This window comes from Pipistrellus hanaki (assembly GCF_964339955.1).
Source record: "Pipistrellus hanaki genome assembly, chromosome: 11".
Taxonomy (NCBI): Eukaryota; Metazoa; Chordata; class Mammalia; order Chiroptera; family Vespertilionidae; genus Pipistrellus; species Pipistrellus hanaki.
Window position 1 is genome coordinate 24,165,167 of NC_140513.1, and position 24,937 is coordinate 24,190,103.

Genomic DNA, 24,937 nt, shown 5'->3' on the forward strand with positions numbered 1-24,937 from the left:
GAGCTCTGAAACAAGGCAGAATTGTGTTGTTCAATCTCAGCTGGGAACAAGCCGACTGGGCAACTCAAAATGTCCACCGCTCTGCGTATGTCTGCCATGACCAGGAAAGCACCGCGAGGTTACAAATTACTTTAGTGAGTTGGTAAAAAGAGAAGTTCCAAATAATGAAAGATAATGTATTCTTAGAACTTGGCTATTTATTCAACAAAGAAGATGACCAGTGAAAAAACTGACAGTGCTTTCCAGTCATTAACCTCTACCTGCCCATTTGAGCAATAACAGGGTAGCTTGCTAACCTTTCATCCTCTAATGGGACACAGAAAAACTGGGCAAGCCCTTACATAGCTCAAGAGGCTCATCCTTGTAATAGCTGATTGATGGGCTCAGTATATCTCTGTTAAGCTTTAACAGTTGCCTTCTAATTCACCCTGAAGAACTTAAGAATATTCACCAAGGTTATTTTTGTTTGTTTTTAAAGGCAGAAGTCATGATTTTACAGATTAAGAGAATGGGCTCAGATGTTATATGACTCCCAGTGTCACCGCCAACAAGTGGCAGAGACAGGATCTAACTCCAGGTGTGTTACAGTCCAAGATCCTTTTAGTAAGAAGGTAGGCAGCACCAAATTTGGAAAGCCCATTTCTTTCTGGTAACACTACTGGTAAGGCCCCATCTATGAGAGCCTCTTCTGTTCCCCAAAGAAAATGATCAGAACCTCTTCACTCTGCTTTTCTCTCTAACACACCACCTGCTTTGGGGTCTGCCTAGGCAACTGGATACATGTTTGTCTTTTCCTAACACTGCACTAAGGCAAAGTCCTAGAGTACCACTGCCCAGTATACCGTTCTGCAATGAGAGAAAAGTTAGATATATCTGTGCTACTTATCACACTAGACATGTGGCTACTGAGCACTTGAAATATGGTTAGTGTGACTAAGGAACTGAATTTTAAATTGTAGCTGTTACCATATTAGACACCACATTCACGGAGAATGGTGTAGCATGAGGGAAAGTTTCTGGAATTTGACCGAGTTGGGTCAGATCCTAGCTCTGTCACTCATAAGCCATGCAATCTTGATCAAGTTGTTTAACTTCTCTCAGCCTCAATTTATCTCTCAGCCTCAATTTATACATGTATAAAATGGGGATGACACCATTTACCTTACGGTATTTTAGGTCCATGAGAGTATGTTTATATACATAAATTATATACATGCATACATACATGCACACATACATGTGTGTCTATATGGAAACTAGAAGCACCTGAGTCTGCTATAGGTCTGTAGAGGCCATTAAACTTGCTCTCACCTATTCCTCTGGTAAATGTGTATATTACACCAGAAAATACAGCCAGCTCACTCCTTCCCTCCGAAGTGGCAAAGTACTCAATTTCTTATTGAGAAACATTTTCTAAACTTGGAAATGACTGCCTCACCTCTCACAGTACAGGTGGAGTGGGGAAACATCGGTAATTGCCCCCTCCTGTTGCAGCAGAAACGTAGAGAAATACTAGTACAAGTGTTTTCTTTCACTCTCCTCCATCCAGAGATGGTCAACTATGGAACAGTAAGGGTTGTGGCTTCCTAAACAGGCTCACCATGCAGCAGCGAGCAACAACCCCCCACGGGCTGCTGCTTCCTTCACTTCTACAAACAGCTATAGAGAAATCTGGCCTCAGAAAAAATAAGTTCCCATTCAAGGTAATGAATTTTGAATATTTTCAGTTTCCCAAACAAAATCATTTTGTTTTGCTGTACCCTGGCCTTTCATGAATAGAAACAAGACTTACCCGTTTGTGCTGTCTTGCGAGTTTTTCTTTAGCTTCATCCAGCTCTTTCTGTATCTTCAGAACGTGTTTGTTCATCTTACGAATTGTAGAGTGCAGGATTTCCCAAACAAACAATCTTAAAGTAAAATGATATTTGTTACTGTATGCTAACCAATGCTTACAGAAAATAAGACCTCTCAACTTTTATAACCTACTCATTCTTAAGGTCTGGTATATAGCCTTCCACTCTTTAGGCAGAATTAGTCATATTGTCCCCATCAACATTTAAGCATCTATCACTACCCATTAGGCTCTTGAAGGCAATACTGGGATCTTGTCATTTTTCTTATTTACATTGCCTCCGAGATACACACATTGAAGAAATGTGTGCATATTCACTGAAATGAAATGGCAAGTCAGAAAAAACATGAACAAAATCACATGTTCTCAAACACTAAATATTGGAATTTTCTTGAAGACCTAATCTGAGGCTCATTTTACATGCTTTTTACTACTTAGCACACACTCAGTCAATTCTCTTGGAACATTTAAGAAACTCATTAGTTGACAATAGTTGTAAACTGCTGGGCTTTTAAGAATAAGATAAATATTTGTATGTTTTCTACCTTATCAGCAAATTGCTAAAGTACCAGAATCACCTTGTAGGCGTTTTTAAGCGACTTCTTAACTATTATTCTGTCTATAAAGTAGGTCTCCTAACCCCAAGACATAGCATAGAATAGTAGTACTTCCTTGTGCAATTTCTGACTTGGATGACAGTTTTAAGTGGAAGATTGTCTTACTATCTGTTTAGAATGTTAGCAGACAGGATAAAAAAAAGCAGAGTACTTTAACTCTGGAAAGGGTGGTCAGAGAGAACTTTGCAGAAATAGCTGAGCTTGGACAGAGCTCTTGAGCAATGTATCCGTTCAAGAATGCATGTGTTTGAATTCCAGCTCTGCACTTAGCTATACAACTTTGGGCAAACTACGTAAGCATTCTAACGCTTTCTACTTTGTAAAATATAGAGGATAATGTAACCTGTTCTGCAGTGGTGTTTGGATAATGGCTAACACATACTTGCGTGATCACTTTTCTGAAAGTTTGGAAGTCTGTTTTCATTTGTGAATGCCAACTTAGCCAGTATAACCTTAGATCACATCCTTTCACCCTAAGGACTCAGTTTACTTCAGACCAGTGTCCTCACTAATAACAGACACAATGAAAAGGATAAATGCTTAGTGCTTAAATTTTTATGTCTTTGCAAGTAATTTTTCTTTGTTCCCTGTTTTGTGTTAATTCCTGTTGCCTGAGTCCTGATCAGTTATAAAGACTGGGGACTTCATGAATAAGAACCAAACTTAATGAAAAGTCTCTTTCCTTTAAGGGGAAATGGGTGTAGAATGAATCTCCTGGATCCAGGATTTTTATGACTGAAGTGAGACCTCTCTCACTCACAGGCATCTGGGTGTCCACCAGGCTTCCCTCACATCTCTCTCTAAAAATGTGTATTTAATCTGTGACTATTCTTCCAGCTCCTAGTGTGCATTCTAGGTCCCCAATGGAGCTGGAATTCTTTTCCATGTTCCATAGTCTAGCCGAGATCCTGACACACAGCCTGATCTTCTCTCCTAATAATCTAAATCCTTTATCAGCATTTCTACTTGACTAGTTGAGACCTTATATGTGTGTCCCTAAGAGACCCTGCAACCTGACTGGCTGTATTTCCACTGCCCAGGTGTCTGATCATTAGTATATATTAATATCAACCTGGTTTGGATCAAAATTTGGAGCTCATGTGTAAAAACACACAAAAACCAATTCATAGAGAATAAGAACTTTGTAAAATAATTCATATTACCTAATAAAGTCACGAGAGAGTTCTGAAGAGAAGATCCAATTTGCTACTGCAGCACAGTCAACAATCTGCGTACGAATCATCTTGTCTACTAGTACAGCAATCATCTACAACAAGAAAAAAATTCTTATGGTAAATCGCACTTATTTGTAGACCATAATAATCCCACTGCTAGAAAAGTAAAATATAATGGTTGTAAGACTTATTTTGCCTTCTCCTTAGCTCTGGTACTTATTGCAGGAATACTACAAAACCAGTAAAGATTGAGCAAAAAAAAAAAAAAAAAAAAAAAAAGAAAAACTCTGGTAACACAAACTTAAAAAAAATTTAGATAATACCATTCTCATCCTTCAAAAATATAGGAATGTTTTACCGTGTTTCCCCGAAAATAAGACATCCCCTGAAAATAAAACCCAGCGCAACTTTGGGAGAAAAAATTAACATAAGACACTGTCTTATTTTCGGGGAAACAGTATCATAAAAATCTTAAATATATTCTGAAACTTATTTAAATGCCTCTGTATAACTCATGGCATAAAAACAATGTATTAATCCTTTGCACTCCGCTGTCCCCTCTCAGGGGACATCGGAATTCTAGCATATCACTCAGATGTCCCCTCTCAGGGGACATTGCAGTTTATTAGTGATTACGGGGAATTGAGTTAATTCAACGCACGTTTCCGCCGTTAGCGTCGAGTAGCTGGTACCCAATGTCCAGAATGGTTCGGAGTGCAAAGGGTTAATATAGAAAAATCTGGTGTGTTTTTGCAGAAACTGGATAGATTGCATAACTATTTCCTACCTTATTGGTAGAATCTTTAAGCAATAAGATTCATACTATTGAAAATGTGTCGAGCTCTGGCTGGTTTGGCTCAGTGGACAGAATGTTGGCCTATGGACTGAAGGGTCTTAGGTCGCAGGCTCGATCCCCAGTGGGGGGCGTGCAGGAGGCAGCTGATCAATGATTTTTACTGATGTTTCTATCTCTCTCCCTTTCTCTCTGAAATCAATAAAAAAAATATTTTAAAAAATGTGTTATAGTCCCAAATCATAATACTTGCTCTTAAAAAACACACAACCAAGACACAACCAAGTATCATTAATTCACAGCATTAAAAAAATTACATAGATTTTAAAACTATTCTGTAGACAGTCAAATGTCATGTTTACAAACTGAAACAATGGTAATAAATAGCCTTGTTTTTATACCTTATACAATTAGAGCCTCAAGATGTCTAAGTAGTTTTTACCTGTGGATGGTTCCTCCAGACCTCAAACATAACTCTGAGAACATGTAATTTTCCTTCATCACTTTCAGCTAGGGTTTTGAAGACTTCATGAAACCTTTTGATAGCGGGAGAAAAAAAATACCACATAAAAACTTAAGCATTTTAATGTTTCAAAGCCTTTTCAGTATTAATTTACAGTGCAAAATAATCAAATGTTAACCACTAAGGATATATAGAAAAGGAATGATTAGAAATTCAGTTTGTATATAATTTGTCACAAAAATCTTAAGAGATTTACAATATACCATCGTTTGCCTAGGACTACAGTTTACTGTGTATCTAAGAATAAGTGGTCTAAGGAATCATCTCCAAACACAGGTGATGTATTCCGTGTGACTCACCTTCTGTGGGGACCCTGCAAGTAACAGTTTGGGATGGGGCAAGGAGGTCAGTTTCTGTTTGGCTGGAGGAAGATTTGTAAACCAACCAAATGGCAGAATGACCTGCCTCTGAGGCACACTGACCACCAGGTGGCAGACACTCAATGCAGGAGCTGCCCCCATGTGGTCAGTGTGCTCCCACAGGGAGAGCACCGCTCAGCCAGAAGCTGGGCTCACGGCTGGCAAGCACGGAAGCAGTGGTGGAAGCCTCTCTTACCTCCACAGCAGTGCTAAGGATGTCCGACTGCCAGCTTAGTCCTGCTTCCCTCGGGCCAGCAGCCAGGGGAGACTATAATCCTGAGGGATCCTCAACTACAAGAGGGTGCAGGCCGGGCTTAGGGACCCTCTTCTGAGTGCACGAATTTCGTGCACCGAGCCTCTAGTACTAGTATATAGTCAAGAGCCCCTAGTACTAGTATATAGTCAAGAAACTCCCACCCTGTCTAGACATCTTCCTAAGGAACTTAAGCAGAAATGAGAGCCCACTGCATTTTTGGGAGCCACCCAAGATTTGGCTTCTAAAGAAAGCTTTCTAACTCATCAGATAGTCCAAAACCAAGTTTTCCACGGGTTTCTCTAAAGGTCTATATAAAAAACATTCATAGAAGCCATAGGTCAAGGATTTTAGTTATCACGAACCAAAACCCATTGTATCAAGTTACATTATAATACTAAGATCTTCATATTTAGCAGTTTTACGTAAAAATGACTATACTGCTGGTATTCAAGCCAACTTCAGAACCTAAAGAAAGGGGGTGTGTTCTTGTTACACTTACTTTGCAAGAGCACTGAAGGAATGGCTGAATGATTTGGCTGCCAAATGTAGCAGAGTCTGCACAAAAACTTCTATTTTCAGTGGGTTAAAGCTGAATCCTTCATCTGAAAAATATTCCATAGGAAGACAGAACAACATAAGTTTAGCAATTCCTTGATCCGTTACCTGGAATGCTAAACAGATGGCATGCTCACATCTAAATACTACGTCAGACATCCATGTAACGTGTGAGTACCAACAGACAATAAAAGACCACCATTGATTTCAAATACTCAAAATATAAAACTAAGCATAATCCTCATTCTTCATTTTTTGGCTGTTTCCCTAGTTCTTCTATGTGATCCATTTATTTATAAATACCACATAGATTTCCTTGTTCTTATCTCTCTCTATGATAGCAAGGTGAGCTCTATAATAATAAATGTATGATATTCGGGACGAAGCCAGGGCTGTGAGAGCTGAGCCCCTGGCACAAATTTCATGCATTGGGCCTCTAGTATATCAATAAAAAAAAAAATACAGTAAACTAAGCACTTCAGGTCTATGCTCTGACAATGTCTAAATTTAATATCATACTTTTGACGTAGGCTAATTACATTTTCTCTAAAATCCTAAGTGTCTTAGAAAAATCCAAACAAAATCCCAGTAATAAATAACCCAAAGGCCATTAATGTTTTATTTTGATTAGTAGCCCTTTTTCTATGCACGTCTTATTCATAGATCTAACAAAAAAATGTTTTTCTCCTGAAATGGTTCCCTAATATCTAGACCTCACTTATTCTTAGATATAAAACATAATATGTTTTATTGGTTTGTCTGTGTCATTTGTTTGTGTAGTTTTCAAGATATGTTTTACATGTATATAAGGCAAGTCCCTCTCAACACTAGTCTTATCCATTTATTGATTCAAGGAAACTAAGAAATTATTTTGCCAACTTTCCCATTCTTTCCCTCTAAATACCTAGGGTCTTTCACTGGAATTACATGATAAGTTTAATTTGGAGAAAATATCCAACTTTGTAATACACCAAATCTTCCTGAACCTCTCTAAAGTGAAAGCAGGGACTGCCTAAAAATCTTTCAGTGAAAGTAGTATATTGTGCTTTGCATTTACATACATAATCCAAGCTATTTCATAAGGATGTTAGAATCTCTTTATACAAGGGAGAAAATTCCTAGGTACGAGGTACAACTGACAGGCTGAATAGACTTCAAAAGAATACAGTGATTTATGAGCAACTAATGAGATTTAAAAAGAGCTCGTGCTGCCAGAGTTATGTTCATGCTCTAACCTGGCCTATACATAGCTCACTCAAGAAATATTTAATTCCCTTACCGTCATCATCATCCTGGTTCGGATTTGGTACATCTTTCAGAATGCTGAAGATTTCATCACTGGTTGCTTTACTTTTAAAGGCAACAGCTAAACAGAGGGCAACTGAATGTCCAGGAAGAGAATCTGGGGGGTGGGGGGAGAGAAGCGTGTAGATCAGGTTTTAAGATTATTCTTGCAAATAGTTAAATTAACTGAGAAACTAAAAATAAATAATAAACCCCACCCCACCCCCCCCCCAAAAAAATAGAATACTCTTTATCTCAAGATCAGTATTTAATCTGTACAAAGATAACATGTAAAAATTACATTTAATAAGTCAAGGCTTTTTACCTAAAATAAGGCATAATTCTCACTTCAACACTTCCTTAAGAACACTTAGCTAATTGAAATTAACAGTACAAGGGATGTTGATCTTCAGGGATGAGAATGAAGGGAACTGTGAATACAGTTAAATAGTCCTTTGATATCCTCAAGTCCCTAAGCTTCTATAAGCTGAAAATCTGAGAATCAATGTATTCCTCTTTCATTTTTGTCACTTCGCCTTTCCTGAGATAGAGCAAACTGAGTTTGGGTTTGAACAAGGTGAAAGCCAACTTCAAGTTTTTTCTTCTTTTTTCTTTTTCTGAGTCCATACACAAGCCAGATGTTCATGTGCTGTGTTTACTACTGGGTAAGATCTACCAAGTCCTTATTGTATGAAATTTGTGCTAGTGTGAGCTGTAAGACATCACCAGAGCAATACACTTTTAATGTAAGCTAGACAAAGGTAACAATTAAAGAGGAAATTCTGACATAGAATAGGAATTAGAGCCACTTGGAATGAATAAAGTAAATTACAATAGGTCACATATACTTGGTGCTTTTCCTTGAAACTGGGAGAGAAAAATAAATGACAGAAAAAAGAATTCCTGGAACCGAGGTGCCTGTATTTTAGCTGGGGAATCAAGATATTCACAAAGGAAGCAGCCACAAAGCAACACAAAACTGGCTTGCTAAAGGTTAAAAGTATTTAGCCATGAAGGTTGGTCTTGAAGAGTGGTCAGCAAACTGTGGCTCTTTGGCCCCTTGAGTTTTTAGCAAAGTCCAGCTAAGGAGTACCCTAATTAAGTTAATAACAATGTACCTACCTATATAGTTTAAGAAATTTGGCTCTCAAAAGAAATTTCAACCGTTGTACTGTTGACATTTGGCTCTGTTGACTAATGAGTTTGCCGACCACTGGTCTAGACACTAGGAAGGAAACAGGGTCCAAAGATAGAAAAGGCTTTCCAGCCTGGGCCAATAGCACAAAGGCAAAACCAAGAACCAGAAGGATGGAAAAAATAAAAAAGGAAGGGGGCCTGGCTGGAGTAAGAGTTCCATGTGGGAAGAACTGAAATAAAAAAGCAGAAACTGTTAGCAGGGCCTTAAATGTTAGGCTGAGTTATTTCTATGGGAGAAAGGGAAGCCCCATGTTTAACAAACTCATGGATATAAAAGACTGTCTTATAATTCTGAACCAGTACAAGGCAGAACTCAAAACTCAGTACTTCTAGGTGCTGCATCAGGCTTTCTCTTTCAGGAAGGCACTGTGGTTAAGAGCATGGCTGCTCAGTCAGTAAACCTGGGCTTGGATCTGAGCTCTATCACTCAGATGCAATCTCACTCTGGCTTTGCCTCTCTGAAGCATTTTCCTCATTGTAAAATTGATATAATAAACATACCTATTTCTCAGAGTTGTTTTAAGGATTAAGGAAAAATATTTAGCCACGGGGGTTTATTTCATGGATAACAGGCATAGTCTGAGGTGTAGGTGGAGAATTAGGAGTGCAGTATGAGGGCAAGAGAGAGGAGCAAGTTTTAAAATACAAAGAATCTATGCAACATGATATGGAAGACTCATGGAAGAGCTGTGTTTAGTGCCAAGTGAAAAGACTAACTTGGAAAAACCCCGCACCTTACCCTCTACCAGTGATGACTATTGGACACTTTACCTTCATTAAGTGTGAAATACAAAATGGCATATCAAATTATAGTCCCTCTGTCTTATAATGCAATCTCACTGGACAAAATATAGTGTATGTATATATACTGTGCTCCCACACCCGAACTGATATCAGATGATCAAGTTATCTCCATCACTATGACAAATATACATCTCCATTTTAATAAATTTTGGCTATAAATTCACCTTGCTCTGCTTAGCAATATTTAACATATGTCATGACTATAACATAATAACCAGTGTTAAAAAAAGAAAAAAGTTACAAGTCAGTAATAAGTATATCACAATGAATCTTCAAAATGACGACAGCAGCTCCACCTGGTTTTGCTCAGTGGTTAGAACATGGGCCTGTGGACCTAAGGGTCACAGGTGCAATTCCCAGTCAAGGGAATGTACCTCAGTTGCAGGTTCCCAGCCCCAGTGCGGGCACATGTGGGAGGCAACCGATCAATGTGTCTCTCACTGGCTCACTCACATGAATGTTCTCTCCCTCTCTCTCTCCCCTAGAAATCAATGGGAAGAATATCCTCGGATGAGGATTAAAAAAAAAAAAAAAAGGGCAAATAAAACAATAGTGGCTAGTAACAGATCACCTTTCAAATAGAGAAAATATAAACCCAAGAAAGAGTTGACTTTTTCCTCAAATAACTGATGTCAGCGAATACTTGTGTTGTTACTTCTTAAAGACAGGAATTTATTACTTACTGCTACTTTCATCTCCATATTTGTAAATGCAGGTTGGGTTTGCAGGACATAGAGTTGAGAAGGTAGGAGGAACAATATCCAATATACGCTGATGGTAAGACAACCTAAAATACAAATAAGAGCTTCAGAAATATCATTCATCAGTTCCATTCCTCATTAACATCCAACTTATTTGGAAAGTCACAATCTCCAGCACCCTCCAAGTACAATGCCAACTAATAAAAGAAGGAGCAATGGAAAAAGAGAAACATCACTTAGCAATCATCATAAAGGTGGCAGGTAAAGAGAGTTGCCAGTAGAGGTTTGGTGAATAGGGTGATGTGGAGGTTTGATGAATAGGATAAGTATAACCTCAGAATATTTACACAAAAAAATCAATTACAAAGGGAAAAATGGTGAATTTAGGTGGAGAAGCCCGGCAGATAGACATATCTCCAGTGGTGGGATGCACTGTGAAGAGCAATAACAATGCAAGACTTGATTCTGGTCATGAGGACACAGCAGGGTGACCAAGAAAGTGAGGCTTAGATTCTTTAAAACTGATTAAGGACATGAAAAATAGAATAATAACTGTTCACGATTGAGAAATGTGAAGATAATGACAGCAAATACTACATGTGTTCCTGGATAGGATTCTGAACCAGATAGGAAAAAGGGAATTGGTACAATAAAATTTAAGCATTCGTGGACTGTATGGTAGTATCTGTACCAGAGCTGATTTCCAGATTTGAAAGGTGGTATGGTGATTGTCTTTGTTTTGGAGAAATATGCAATGGATTGTTATCTGTAGCTTGTTTCCAAAGGGTTCAGAAAAAGACCAATGTAATAGTGTACACATAGAGGAGAAAAAGGAGTGAGAACTAGAAAAAATGTGGTAAGATGTTAATGAGGAAATCTGGATGAATAAGAGTTCTTAGTATATTTTTCCCAAATAACAAAACAACTTTTTGGCTTAATTCACACAAAATCCAAATGTTATAGTTGCCTAATTTTTTCAGCTTACATCTTGATTAAAAACTAGCAAGGAAGAGATGCAGGTAGTTGAATTTTAAAAATTACATTCTGGACTTATACCTCAAATGCTGAAGAGAGAAAAATCCTACCACAAAAATTAGGAGACTTACGGAGAAAACACAAAGAACTTACCTCATACATTTTTCTAGAACTTCTTTTACAAACTTTGGTTTGGGACTATCAGGATCTTGAGTAAGACAATCTGACCTAATGAGTAAATATAGTTTTAGAAGTTCTTACACAGAATCTGTACTTATTCCTAACTTGTACTTAGCTAAAAACAGATCCTTTCTACCTAAATTATTTCATTTATGTATTTAAATACAAAAAAATTAAATATTTTAGACCATGAAGACTGTTTTTATGTTATAGTTTTAAATATTAACAGTATCGCCGAAACCGGTTTGGCTCAGTGGATAGAGAGTCGGCCTGCGGACTGAAAGGTCCCAAGTTCGATTCCGGTCAAGGGCATGTACCTGGGTTGCAGGCACATCCCCTGTAGGGGGTGTGCAAGAGGCAGCTGATCGATGACTCTCTCTCATCGATGTTTCTAACTCTGAATCTCTCTCCCTTCCTCTCTGTGAAAAATCAATAAAATATATTAAAAAATATTAACATTATCTTTAAAATTATGGTAGATTGTAGAGAAATGAAAAGCTAAAATATAATACCACTTACCAATCTTCCCAGCTCCAACGGAACTGGAAGTTACTTAGATGATGGGAAAACCAATTAATAAACCTATACAGAGAAGAGGGAGAAAGGAACACAAAAAGATGAAAGGTTACAATTTATACCAGAAACTTATGTAATCCTTCAGACAAAACCCTATGTTATAGAGTTAAGTTACAAGCATATACCCTTACCTATAGCTGTATCTTCAGCTACTTATCCTTTTCTCTGCAAATCCTGTACCTCATCTTCTTAAAAATATAACAATTTCCTATCTCACTCCTTTTTTAGGTGAATAATAGATATGACTTAAGTGCCTATTTTGTGCCAGGCACCTTATATGTTTTATTATTTAATAATTTCTAAGGAGTATATTATTTTTCTCATAACTTAAAATAAAAGTGGCAAAAAAAGATTAAATGGCAGATAAAACATTTTATAAATGGTAGAGCCAAAGCATTGTTTTTTTACCATCATGACCATAATTTCACCACAAACAACAAAATATACCTCTGAAGCTCCCTTGTCTCTAAAAATATATCTACTCTAGATAGGGATCATCTTAGCAAACTGTATAATGCTGTGATGATTTTAAGAGCCCAATAAATATTTGCTGAATGAATAGCATTATAAATGGGATGCCAAATACAACTGGTAGTTTTACTAATTAGACTGGGGGGTGGGGGGGAATCAGAAGACACTTTCTTAAAGTACATCTCTCATGTAGCTATTAACTTCAATCACTGAAATTAATCAAGATAATAGGCCAAGGACACAGAATAGCCCTTACTGATAATTTTCAGATATGGAATTTGAATAATGGACATAAAAGATCATTAAAATTGGAGAAATATTCAAAACCTGTCCTGATCTGATTTGAGAAGCTGACAAAGAAAAGAAAGGTGGTACATACATCTCATTCAAAAGAAGACAGGGGGCATGCAATGGCCACAGCAATAAAAATCCAACACAGTCATTTGTATAAACAGTCTTAAAGCTGGAGTTACTGTATGTTGAAGCTAATTATTTTAGAAACAGATACTATATCTAAATAAAAATATATGTGCTTATATATAATAAATATATAGTATTGGACTCTACTTCTACATAGAGGTTAGCATAAAGTCTATTATAAAAGCTTACATACCCAATAGCAGTGGGAAAAGTGTAACTGTACCAAAGCACCCAAGTAAACAATGAATGAAATTAAAGAAACCTTAGCACGGGCATCATTTCCTACTGAAGATTAGAATAAAAAGTCTAATGTGATAATTACAAGTATGAGGCGTGGTTTTTTTTTTTTTTTTTAATTTAAACATTTTTTTAAAATGTACATACAAGGATTATTTTGGGTAAGCAAGAAAAATCAACTTGGAAATTCTTAAAAAGGCAAATAAAATTCTTTTATAAAGCCCAAGAACTGGTTAACAACCAGTATAGAAATTAGACAATTACTGTACCTGTCTACACATGTAGTATTCATCGTGTCCAAACGCATATATAACATTTCAGTTGCCTGCGCAAGCTGTAAATTTGAGGATAAGGAAAACTATTCTCCACCCTCCTTCAAAATAAGTTGTGAAAGAAAAAATAAATAGCATTTCCTACAATTCTGTATAATGACTGCTAAGGTTGAAACATTTTCTTCATGTAACTGATCTTTATAAAAATAGCTTTGAGGTATCAATGTACAATAAATTTGACCTGTATACACCTATACAAGTCAAGATAATGAACACTTACATCTCTTCCAAAACTTCTCCATGTTCCTTTGTAATCCTTTCTCCTTTCTACCCACCCCTACCCATGCTTCCAAGCAACTATTGGGATTATCACTAGATCACTTTGCATTTTCTAGAATTTTGTGTAAATAGAATCACTTAGTCTGAATTGTTTGGATTTTTTAAAAAAAATCCTTAACCAAGGATATGTTCCTATTGATTTTAGGAAGAAAAGGGGGAAAGGAGGAAGGAAAAGTTAGAAGGGGAGGGGCAAAGGGGAGAGAGACACAGAGATAGAGATAGAGATATATATAGAAAGTAACATTATTAGCTATTTCCTGAATTTGCCCTGACCTGAGACCTAACCTGAAACTTAGGTATGTGCCCCCACAGCGAATCAAATCCACAACCCTCTGGTGCATGGCACGAAGCTCCAATCAACCGAGTCACCCACTTAGGGCTGTTTGGTGTTTTTTACTCAGCATAATTATTTTATAATTAATTCATGTTATTGCAGGCATCAAAAACTTATTTTTTATGATGGAGTAGTATTCCATTGTAAAGGTATAACAAAATTAGTTAATATATTGATGAGTATTTGGACTTTCAGTTTAAAGTTATTACCAATAAAGTGTCTATGAACATTAATGCCTAAGTTTTTGTGTAGACTTGTGCTTCCATTTCTCTTGGGTAAATACCTAAATAGAATGGCTAAACTGCATGGTACACATATGTTTAACTTAAAAAAAAAGTCAAACTGTTTTCATGAAGTGATTTAAACCTACTAGCAGAACTATTTGGTAATCTCTTAAAGCTAGGCCAACAGAATAAGTTTAAAAACAAAGGAAAGGATACAACTTGGGGTAGAGAGCCAGGCTGAAGTTTGCACAGTTCAATGAGAAGTGTTGTGTACATCACATCAATGTGAGGGGGTGCTGGAAGTTGAAACAGCTCTGCAAAGATCACCTACAAAAGAATCAGGAGTCAGAACTCAATTCAACAGCTAACTATGCACGTTTATTAGAAATACCTCACTATTCCAAACATAAACTCTAACTCCGTGACATTTATAATGAAAGAATCACTTTTTTGTTTTGGTTAATCCTCACCCGAGGATATTTTTTCCATTGATTTTTAGAGGCGGGGAGGGAGGAAGAGAGAGAAACATTCATGTGAAAGAGACACATTGATTGGTTGCCTCCCACATGCCTCTGGGGCTGGGAACCAAACCTGCAACCCAGGTGCTGGCTGGCCCTCTACCCCTGAGCACAATGGCCAGGACAGGAATTACTTTCATCTTCAGTGAAAATTTCTTCTCTGTATAACTCATCCAGATAAGAATATGCAAATACAGTATACTACCCTCAATTTTGTGGATCTTGATTTAACAGACTTCGAATTTCATGGACAATTTTTGGTCTCTATGTCATATGTGAAAATTAACACCCTATTAATTTAAAAAAGCTTTTAACCAAGCATTAAACACTATAGTAATTTTACTGACATAAATATTATATCTCTACAACTATAATCTACATATTTAAATCCAAGAATCACCGCTCTAAACAATGTTCTGCAAATGTAAGTGATCACACCACAGTGCTCAAGGTAACTGGTTCTGTTGTCCTGGGGCGTGACTTTCTGCAGCAGTTTTAACTTGTGCCGGCCGATGTTTAGTAGTGCCCCAGCCATGTGCATGCATGCATTTACTAAACCTATTCAGTATAAATTAAAAATTACAGTAACACATATAGAAAACTTTTCTGTGAAATTAAAATTTTCATACATACTTAATTTTAATTACACAAACATGTCTGTAGAAGTAAAAAGAGGTAAACTAATTTGTCAATTTTTAAGAGATATATATATGTTTTTAAACATATATATATATATATATTTATTTATTTTAGAGAGGAAGGGAGAGGGAGAAATAGAAACATCAATGATGAGAGAGAATAATTGACTAACTGCCTCCTGCACGCCCACACTAGGGATTGAGTCCATAATCCAGGCATCTGCCCTGACTGGGAACAGAACCGTGACCTCCTGGTTCATGGGTCAACACTCATCCACTGAGCTACACCGGCCAGGCTAATTTGTCAAAAAAAATTTTTTTAATACATTTTTATTGATTTCAGAGAGGAAGGGAGAGGGAGAAATAGAAATATCAATGATGAAAGAGAATCATTGATCAGCTGCCTCCTGCAAGCCCCCTACTGAGGATCATGACCACAACCTGGGCATGTGCCCTTGACTGGAACCCAACCCAGATCCTTCAATCCGTTGGCTGATACTCTATCCACTGAGCCAAACCAAAATTTTTTTTTCAAATTTTTAACATACACATTTTGAAAACCTACATAACAGAATTTCAGCTTTAATTGATACCCCCCTCACACAAATTAATCCATTATATTGAGGTTTTACTATTATTAGGGCTTATTTTATAATCCCAGACAACCATATAATTAAATTCCAACTTGAAGTATAGGAGGCACATATCTATCAATTTTATTCTAATAAATTAAGTAGTAAAAACTCTTATGAGACTGAGGATGCAAATGGACAATAGTCAAGTCATTCCACTCTGCTACTGAAAACTGGTGCCTACAATCCTTTCTAATAATCCAGGCATTGGCCATGCCACTTGTTCAGAAACTTGTTTCCACCTCCCTTGTGTGGACCACCTACCAAGAATTCTAAAGCCTGATCTGCATTCCTTCCTCTGCCTCCTGTCTCCACACTTCCGTATGTACTTCATTCTGACTTTCTACCATTTTGTATATTTTAACATATGACATACTTTGCACTTCAAATGAGATGTCAGTGAATCAAATTCAGGGCTAAGCTTACTCTCAAATTCTGTAAAAACTCGACAGCTGCAGTACTTTTAAGAAAGCACACAAGTGCAGTATAAATAAAACGAATAATAAATAACGCATAAGTATGTTCATGAGTATTTTACCTTAAAGGGCTAGGTACAGTTTGAATCATATGTCAAATGAAAACACTTTTTCAGGACCTAAATCTCATAAGTTATTCAAATACACTACTAATATCATCTTTCTATATGACTTAATATGGAATCAAAGCATTATTCGTTCTTTCTACTTTCAAAACAATTGGCTTTTTAAAAAAATATATATTTTATTGATTTTTTACAGAGAGGAAGAGAGAGGGATAGATAGAAACATCGATGAGAGAGAATCATCGATCAGCTGCCTCTTGCACACCCCCTACTGGGGATGTGCCCGCAACCCAGGTACATGCCCTTGACCGGAATCGAACCCGGGACCTTTCAGTCTGCAGGCCGACGCTCTATCCACTGAGCCAAACTGGTTTCGGCCAATTGACTCTTTTTTAATAAGAGTTTTGGTTTTCTTTCTTTTCTCCCTCCCCTTCCCCCTCTTTTCCTCTTTCTCCCTCTCCCTCTCTCTCTGTTTCCTTTCTAATATATTTTTATTGAATTCAGAGAGGAAGGGAGAGGGGAGAGATAGAAACATCAATGAGAATCACTGATTGGCTGCCTTCTGCACACCCCCTACTGGGGACCAAGCCCACAACCCAGGCATATGGCCTTGACAGGAATCAAACCTGGGACCCTTCAGCCCGCAAGCCAACACTCTATCCACTGAGCATAACCAACTATGCCATAATTGGCTCTACTGATTTCTAAGAATAAAGATTCATATTTAACCCTACACCTTGTAATACGGTAAATAATATTCTAGTCGGGTGTACACTACTAAGGGGCCAGATAAACAGTTAAAAATAGATTATCTGCTAAAAGTAATACAATACTGTCAAGTAATAAAGTCACTTTTATATCTGTTACGTGGACAATGTACTGACAGAGCTAAAGTAACTTATATTATCCATGATAACTATCCAGGAATGAAGATATACTATATAAATAATTTATAGTCCTCAAAATTCCATTTGACTATTGGTTTCAACCTCCTCTCTTCTCTGTATATAAACAGATAGCAATTTCCTTGCTCTGTTAACTTTTTAAAAAAAATATATATTTTATTGATTTTTTAGAGAGGAAGAGAGAGGGATAGAGAGTTAGAAATGTTGATGAGAGAGAAACTTCGACCAGCTGCTTCTTGCACACCCCCTACTGGGGATGTGCCCACAACCAAGGTACATGCCCTTGACCGGAATTGAACCTGGGACCTTTCAGTCCGCAGACCAATGAACTATCCACTGAGCCAAACCAGTTTTGGCATCTGTTAACTTTAAATACCTGACAAGTAGCAAGAAAAGAAACAATAACCCAAGAGTAGATTAATACTTCTAAGTCAACAGAAAGATTCTGAGACTCAGAAACAAGCTCCACGTGGAATGCATACCTCAACTATATGGTAGTTCAAGGGGATCTTGTTCTTCCCAGGATAGCTCACCAGCTGAGCGGCGCTGTAAAAGGAATAACTTAAGTTCAGTAAGTATACAAAGACACATGAACCATCAAATAGTTTCAAAGCAGTTGCTTAGATATAAGGAAGTCTTTTCTGGAACTTTCTAGATTTCAATTACTTCACTATAGCACAGATTATTTTGTTTATCACAAGAAAAAAATTTTAATGCATCCAAAACTCCTTGAAAGGTTAGGACCTTAGGTAATAATACTAAGGAAGTATATTCAATAATCTAACTTAAAAAGTTTTTATACGGCAGGCCACTCCCAAAAGACTATGCTCCTTTCCACATTAAAATTTAAACCAAACTTTCCAAAGTCTAAGGAAATATTAAAAGTAAACTTTCCCTAAACTAAACGTCTAAATGCTAAAAAACACAGCAAAACCATTAGTATTCATTTATTTCCATAATATTCACACCAAATATATTGTCATTCAAATTTGTCCACAGCATATTACAAATGTCCACACAAAAAGCTGACATCATATGCATTATTATAAAGCACTCAGAAAAGTACTATTTCTGAGAAAGCAAAGTAGATTGGTCTTAGCAAGACAGGGTGTCAGAAGATTTTTTCTTATACTCGTAACATACATTTTTGCTCTTATCAACTTATTGCTACATTTTCTCCACTCTATAAGTAACAATGAAAAGAACCTTACCAAGTATTTCTTTCCTTCCAGTGGGACTTAATGATGCAGTGAAGATTCTCTTCTATTACAAATCTTTCCACGGAATGACTCCCTGGCATTACAGGACCCTGGAAAGAAAACCAAATGTATATATTACAGACCTAAAAAATATATTTTCTTTCATTTTTTCAACAAATATTTGAGACATTATGTTTGATACTATATTGGGTACTGAGAATAAAAGTGTGAAAACTTGGTATTTTCAGCAAATATAGTCATATTCACTTACAACAGAATGAGTGTCAGCTGCAGCATTTCTTCTATACTCTGACACCACACTCTCATAGCCCACCTCAATTCTTATGTGAAACAAAATAATTGTTGTACATCATTAGCTCTATACTGTTTATGATTTTAAACTATAATGGTGGACTACTTCCATAATAAACATGGAGGGAACATTTTTATTTCCAATACCATATAGACATAACTATGGCTTGGATATTGAACCAATGGCTGCCTAGGAGGCAGAACTTTTGATGCTGACTGGTATAGAAACCAACCAATCAGAACCAAATTGGCCTGCAGGGAAGGGCAGTTAGGGGTGATCATAGGCAGGCAGGTGAGCGGTTAGGAGCCAAGGGCTCCAGATTGTGAGAGGTATGTCTGATTGTAGAGGATACATACTGGGTTCTCGAACTTACTCTCTCTCTTTTTTTTAATCCTCACCCAAGGACATGTTTTTTATTGATTTTGAGAGAGGAAGGGAGAGAAACATCTATATAAGAGAAAAATATTGACTGGTTGCCACTTGTAATGCCCTGACCAGGGATTGAACTACTAGAAATCTGGGCATGTACCCTCATCAGAATCAAACCTGTAGCCTTTTTGGGTACAGGGACAATGCTCCAACCAACTGAGCCACCTGGCCAGGGCTCAAATTTACTCTCTTTAACTTCACACTGTGCTTTCTCTTAATCTATATAGACATGATAAATATAATTTCTTGCATAATGAAGTGATAACATTCACTGAATTAAACTGTTAATTTCATTGCTACAGACCCTCTTAGATAATAAACTCAAAATTTAAACGTATCACAGGCATAATTCAAATCCAATTAAACCATAAATACAATGCAGCACATTGTATTTGACAGGAACTTTTAATTGGTCACCTACCTCAGGATCATCCGTGTAGTCAAACATTCTGAAGATGACCCTTGGCATTGGGTACACTGAATCCTCAGTGTGAGGTGGTGGTGTAAAAGGAGGCAGATTGTGCTGCAATGCTTCACACAGGATGCTGTCAAAGGCAAGATAAGGTCTTAGGATGTGCCGCTCCTGCCAGCGATCCTTTTTCAATTTCTGAATCTGGGCCCACAGGCAATCTAAATACTAAAGACATTAATTTTTAATAATTAATATATATTTGGAGGCTAGAAGAAATAACATGTTCAGTAGACAAAACCAAAAATCACTATTTCTAAAATACAGAATACAGAAAAGCAAGCTAATTTTCAACTAAATATAGTACAAATGAATAAAGGAATGGTGTTGTTTTTTTTAATGATTTTATAAAGTCAGTATCTGTCTGAAGCTGTTAGTTCTTCAAATTTGGCATTTAAGTAAAAAAAAAAAAAGTCAACTTTATGATAGCTGGAATTCTCCAGAACAGGCAATGTTTCAATTACATTTGAACATTTATTAAATATCCACTATATGCCCCGGGCTATGAGGAAGTGGGTCCATGATAGGAAATGTGGAAACCTAGCTAAGGTATATAAATGGAATGTCCTGAATAATAGCAGAGATAAGAATCTACTCAAGAGCTGAATGTCCCTATATCACAGGAGACTGAAATTAATTTACCTCTTCTTGTGGATGTGGCTTCTCAGCAGTCCACACTTGTAACATGGGCACATGAGTCTTTTGGCGTCTTCTAAAGATAAAATGAAAATCTACTTTTTAGGTTTTTAAAAACATGAAAAGATATTCAGTTGCAATGCCATTTCTAAGAATTCATGTCTCCCACAAATATATTTGCACATGTATACAAGACATTTGTACAAGGATATTCACTGAAACATTTGTTTATAATGCAAGAGACTGGAAATAACCTAAATATCTCCAACTTGGAACTAAAGAAATTATGGCACATTAAAAGACTGAAATATTGTACAACTATTAAGAAGAATGAGGTAGAGCTATATGTGCTTATGCAAAAAAATCCCAAGTTATATTAAGGTGTCAGGAAGCAAGAAAAGAGTGTGCACATTGGACTACCATATGGATAAAAAGGGGGGAAGGACATATACCAGCACTTAAATGCTAGAAAATTCATACATTTTAATTTTTATTCTTTGGCAAGCATCTACATTTTTTAAGAAAACCAGTCAAACTTTCCAAAAATATAAAAACATTTTCAAAATCTAACATTAAAAGGTAGCTTAACATGATAAAAAAGCAGATTTCTATCCTTAGACTTCTTTTAGCTTTATTTGTAACTAAGTAGATATTAACAATATCCAAAGAAATATCTATGAATAGACATAAAATGAAACTTGTAACAAAAGTGTTTTGAAAAATGTAAGAGGCACAAAATAAGAATCTACCTACCAAGTAATTAAGCCTAAGTTTACTAATAACTCCTATTTTTAGTATTAAAGGATAAGGACCAGTGTTATAAGGACTTGGTTTAAGATTTACCAACCTGAAATACATTGTATGTTCCCCACTGTGAAATAAATTAATAGTAAAGATGTCCAAACCTCTAAAATATTGTGAGTCGGTAGGCCTGGGGGCTGGGTTTAGATCATTCTTAAGTACCACAGTAAATCTTAGACACATTAGTATCTGGAACCACTGTGTTAAGATGTTTTATGCCTTTGCAATATGTACAAGAGTAGCTTAAAAGCAGCTATGTTACCAACTGCTTCGTTTTGCTTGAACGAAGTAGGGATATGAGATTACCTAGAGAAAGCATTAGGAAACTCCACAACTTATTTTTGAGAAATGCAATTCACATGATATTACTAAAATAGATAACACATAAAACATTTATGATATCGGGAGGGTATTCTTTACTTAAACAAAGAGAACTATGAATAGTGCCCTTACTTAAGATAGCTTTCAGTGTTGGCAAAGATGCGGTCCATCTCTGCATCTTTCTTCTCATACAATTCTTTTCCAACCCAGGGCAGAGATGACAGAAATGCATACACATACCAATCCCGTCGCACCTAAAGAATTTTTTAAAAGGTAAGTTTAAAACATGTCCTAGTTAATTATCATTCATATTGTATTCTTGAATGAAATCCTGTGAAAGCTATTTAACAGGACTTAAGACATTTGTTTCATTCAGAGCATTTCTAGATATTTTAGTTTTACTAGACAGAATCATTTAACATAGAGGTCATAAGAACCTATCAGAATACTAGTTGACTTAACTTGTAGATATTAAGAATTTATAGCATAATTTACTATTAACTTTTCAAGTAAATTATTTTTACTTTATGAGAGGTTAAAATGAAAACCCCTGACAGCTTCAATTTGTATGTATGTTTTTTAAACTTAAAAAAAAAGTATTAAAAACATTATTTTAAAAGAGTTACCAGTCAAAAATTCCTGGTACTATATGGATAAAACTCAGCATAAGGAGTTTTCTTACCTGAGGTACATCCTCTTCCTGAGTTACACTTACAAAATTTTCAAACATAGCAACCATTGATGGGGCTGCAATGACGTGACAATTCACAAGATCAGATAAAAAACGAACCTGTTGGAGAAAACAATTTCTACTAAATTGAAATGTCCCTTATAATAACTACAAAACAAACTTGGAAGGTGCAAGCCACGAGCCCAAAGGCCTAATCTAGTCTGTTTTTATTTATGTTTTTTTGTTTCTTTCATAGCCTATGGACTAAGGATAATTTTCACATATCTAAATTCTTGAAAAAGATCCAAAAGAATACTTTGACTTACATAAATTCTATAAAATTAAATTTCAGTGTCCACAAGTAAATGTTTACTGGGACACAATCATACTCATGTGTTTACATATTGTCTATGGTTGCTTCTGTGCTACAATAGGAGAGCTGAGTAATTGTGTCTGAGATCTTATGAAGGACAGGAATCTGTGCATTTATAGGTTTCCATTCTATACTATACGAAGAGCCTAGACTGTGATATTCTAGTTTCTTCAGTGTATAATCTTTTTTAATGGCTGTGATGCTGCAAAAACCAACAGATGTAAAGAATCACATATTACAGAGAGAAGAACTAGGATTAAGAAACTATTGAATTTGGTAATGAACTCTGTGGTACCTTTAAAGAGAACAGTTTCAAAAGAGCAAGTTATTGTGATGAGTGTGGAACTGTATTTCAAGAGAAATGACATATTATTTTATGATAATTCACCTCCATCCCTGTCGTTTCTTTTCTTTAAAAAAAAAATATTTTTATTGATTTCAGGGAGGAAGGGAGAGGGAGAGAAAGAAACATCAATGATGAGAGAGAATAATTGACTGGCTGCCTCCTGCATGCTCCAACCCCCAACCTGGACATGACCAGAATCGAACCTGGGACCCTTCATTCTGCAGGTCGATGCTCTATCCACTGAACCAAACCAGTTAGGGCAATCCCTATCTTAATATACCAAAACCAATCAACCAAACAAAAAACATACCCCCCCCCCCCCTTAAAAACCTCATAAAACTTACCAAATACACAGCTTCATTATAATTGTTTGCTTTCAAAGATTCTTTAAGTTGACGAATCATGGCTTCTACAAATTCTCCACCGAAGTTGTAATTCCTGGCATTCAGCAATCCAACTAATGTTGTATAAATTGTCAACTTCTCAGGTAACAGACGTGCACTGATTTGAAAACCCAGTACAAGAAGAAAACCCCAAGACAAGCATTGTGTTAAGTTGCTGAATTTTGTATTACCTAAACCTTTTATCATTTTATGAATTTGGGAACAGGATTACTTTGGCTGTTTTCAAAACTACTTCAGAAAAGGCATACATTTTGAAAAGAGTTGCCAACATGGCCCCCACAATTTTTCATTTTAATTCTAATTAGTTAATCCAAGAGTTAAAAAAAAAAGCACTATAATTATGAAGTTGCCATACAGAAAAAATATATAACCAGTTTTTATTCCAACATTTTTAGTGCAACTGAATAGCAATTCCATACTAAAGTTTTCATGGTAAAATATCTGGGAAATACAAGGTCAAAAAGTTTCTTTAATGCAGAATCATTAAGGGGGAGATTCAGCATTTCTACACTTAGCTAACCAAATGTCGTAACATCAGAATGCCATTTTGAGAAACACTATTCAGAACTAAAACTAATTTCAAACAAGCTTCTACAGTTAAATTATTGAAATTTTGAAATTTTAAAATGGTACTCTGATATAGTAAATTTCTTTATATCCCAGTTTGCTTACTCCAAGTGTGTTAATTTTCATTAGAGTTATTTGAAAAGAAGAAAGGAGAATTACAGTAATAAACATTTGTAAAAAGCAAATGTTACTTCCTAATTTAGACAACCTTTAGAAATTAGCTAAAAAAGAAAAGCAACTAGGAACTCATGATCATTCAGATTCTCATCTATTTTTTCCTGTTTTTCTAAGGTACCTAATCTTTCCATTGATAGTAATCCCTGCACTCCTAAAAAAAGTCATGACTCATCTGAGTCTAACATAAATCTACTCCATTCTAACGAATGCTTGCAAAATAGAAGACATCTTATGGGTAACTATAGCAAACTGATTTTTCTTAGTTTCTTAGTCTAAGAACATACCTTCTTGAATACTAACTGGATTCCTTTGAAAAATTATAAGTGAAATTTTTACTTTATGAGAGGTTAAATGAAAACCATTGACAGCTTTAATTTGTATATACTATTTTTTTTTAAAAAAGCTATAAGCATGAAAAACATTTTAAAATAACTGAAATGACAACTTATAAGTCACCTTCATAATTCAATAATACCTACATAATTTATAATATATAATAATAAATGCATACTATGCTAATTAGACCAGACATCCTTTTGGAGGTCCTTCCTGACCAAGCCATAGTGGACAGGGACAGAGGCAGAGGCAGAGGCAGAGGCAGAGTTCGTGCACTGGGCCTCTAGTTTCACATAAGTACAAAGATCCCTTAATCCAAAAGTCATAGCTACTTCTTTCAAGGCATACGATTCAGTCTGTTTGAGAGATGAAAAAGTCTAGATTGCTAATTCCACCACTAAGAGAGACTGTTTCATGATTCCACGCTAGACTTTTCTCACTTCAATTTCCTCACAAATTAAATGCTGATACTCGCTCTAGCTAATCTAACTCAGAAAGATTATGCCTAATAATACTTC

General features: G+C 36.2%; 1 protein-coding gene across 2 annotated transcripts in view; it reads right to left on the minus strand.

The window, feature by feature from the left end:
- The window catches only part of NCBP1 (nuclear cap binding protein subunit 1), a 39,033-nt gene that overhangs the window by 4,184 nt on the left and 9,912 nt on the right, over positions 1-24,937 (minus strand). The window contains exons 4-20 of one of the 2 annotated variants that reach the window (XM_084898731.1): positions 23,280-23,436; positions 22,229-22,336; positions 21,679-21,800; positions 20,431-20,500; positions 19,741-19,864; positions 18,590-18,687; positions 17,861-17,924; positions 14,361-14,471; positions 13,245-13,309; positions 11,791-11,853; positions 11,245-11,319; positions 10,099-10,202; positions 7,410-7,532; positions 6,075-6,177; positions 4,880-4,973; positions 3,633-3,736; positions 1,793-1,907 (exon numbers count right to left, since the gene is read on the minus strand). In XM_084898731.1, coding sequence (XP_084754857.1) covers positions 1,793-1,907; positions 3,633-3,736; positions 4,880-4,973; positions 6,075-6,177; positions 7,410-7,532; positions 10,099-10,202; positions 11,245-11,319; positions 11,791-11,853; positions 13,245-13,309; positions 14,361-14,471; positions 17,861-17,924; positions 18,590-18,687; positions 19,741-19,864; positions 20,431-20,500; positions 21,679-21,800; positions 22,229-22,239 — 1,446 coding nt within the window. In that variant the 5' untranslated portion in view covers positions 22,240-22,336; positions 23,280-23,436. Of the gene's footprint in view, positions 1-1,792; positions 1,908-3,632; positions 3,737-4,879; positions 4,974-6,074; positions 6,178-7,409; positions 7,533-10,098; positions 10,203-11,244; positions 11,320-11,790; positions 11,854-13,244; positions 13,310-14,360; positions 14,472-17,860; positions 17,925-18,589; positions 18,688-19,740; positions 19,957-20,430; positions 20,501-21,678; positions 21,801-22,228; positions 22,337-23,279; positions 23,437-24,937 lie in introns of both variants that reach the window. The other variant, XM_084898730.1, reaches the window with a different exon arrangement.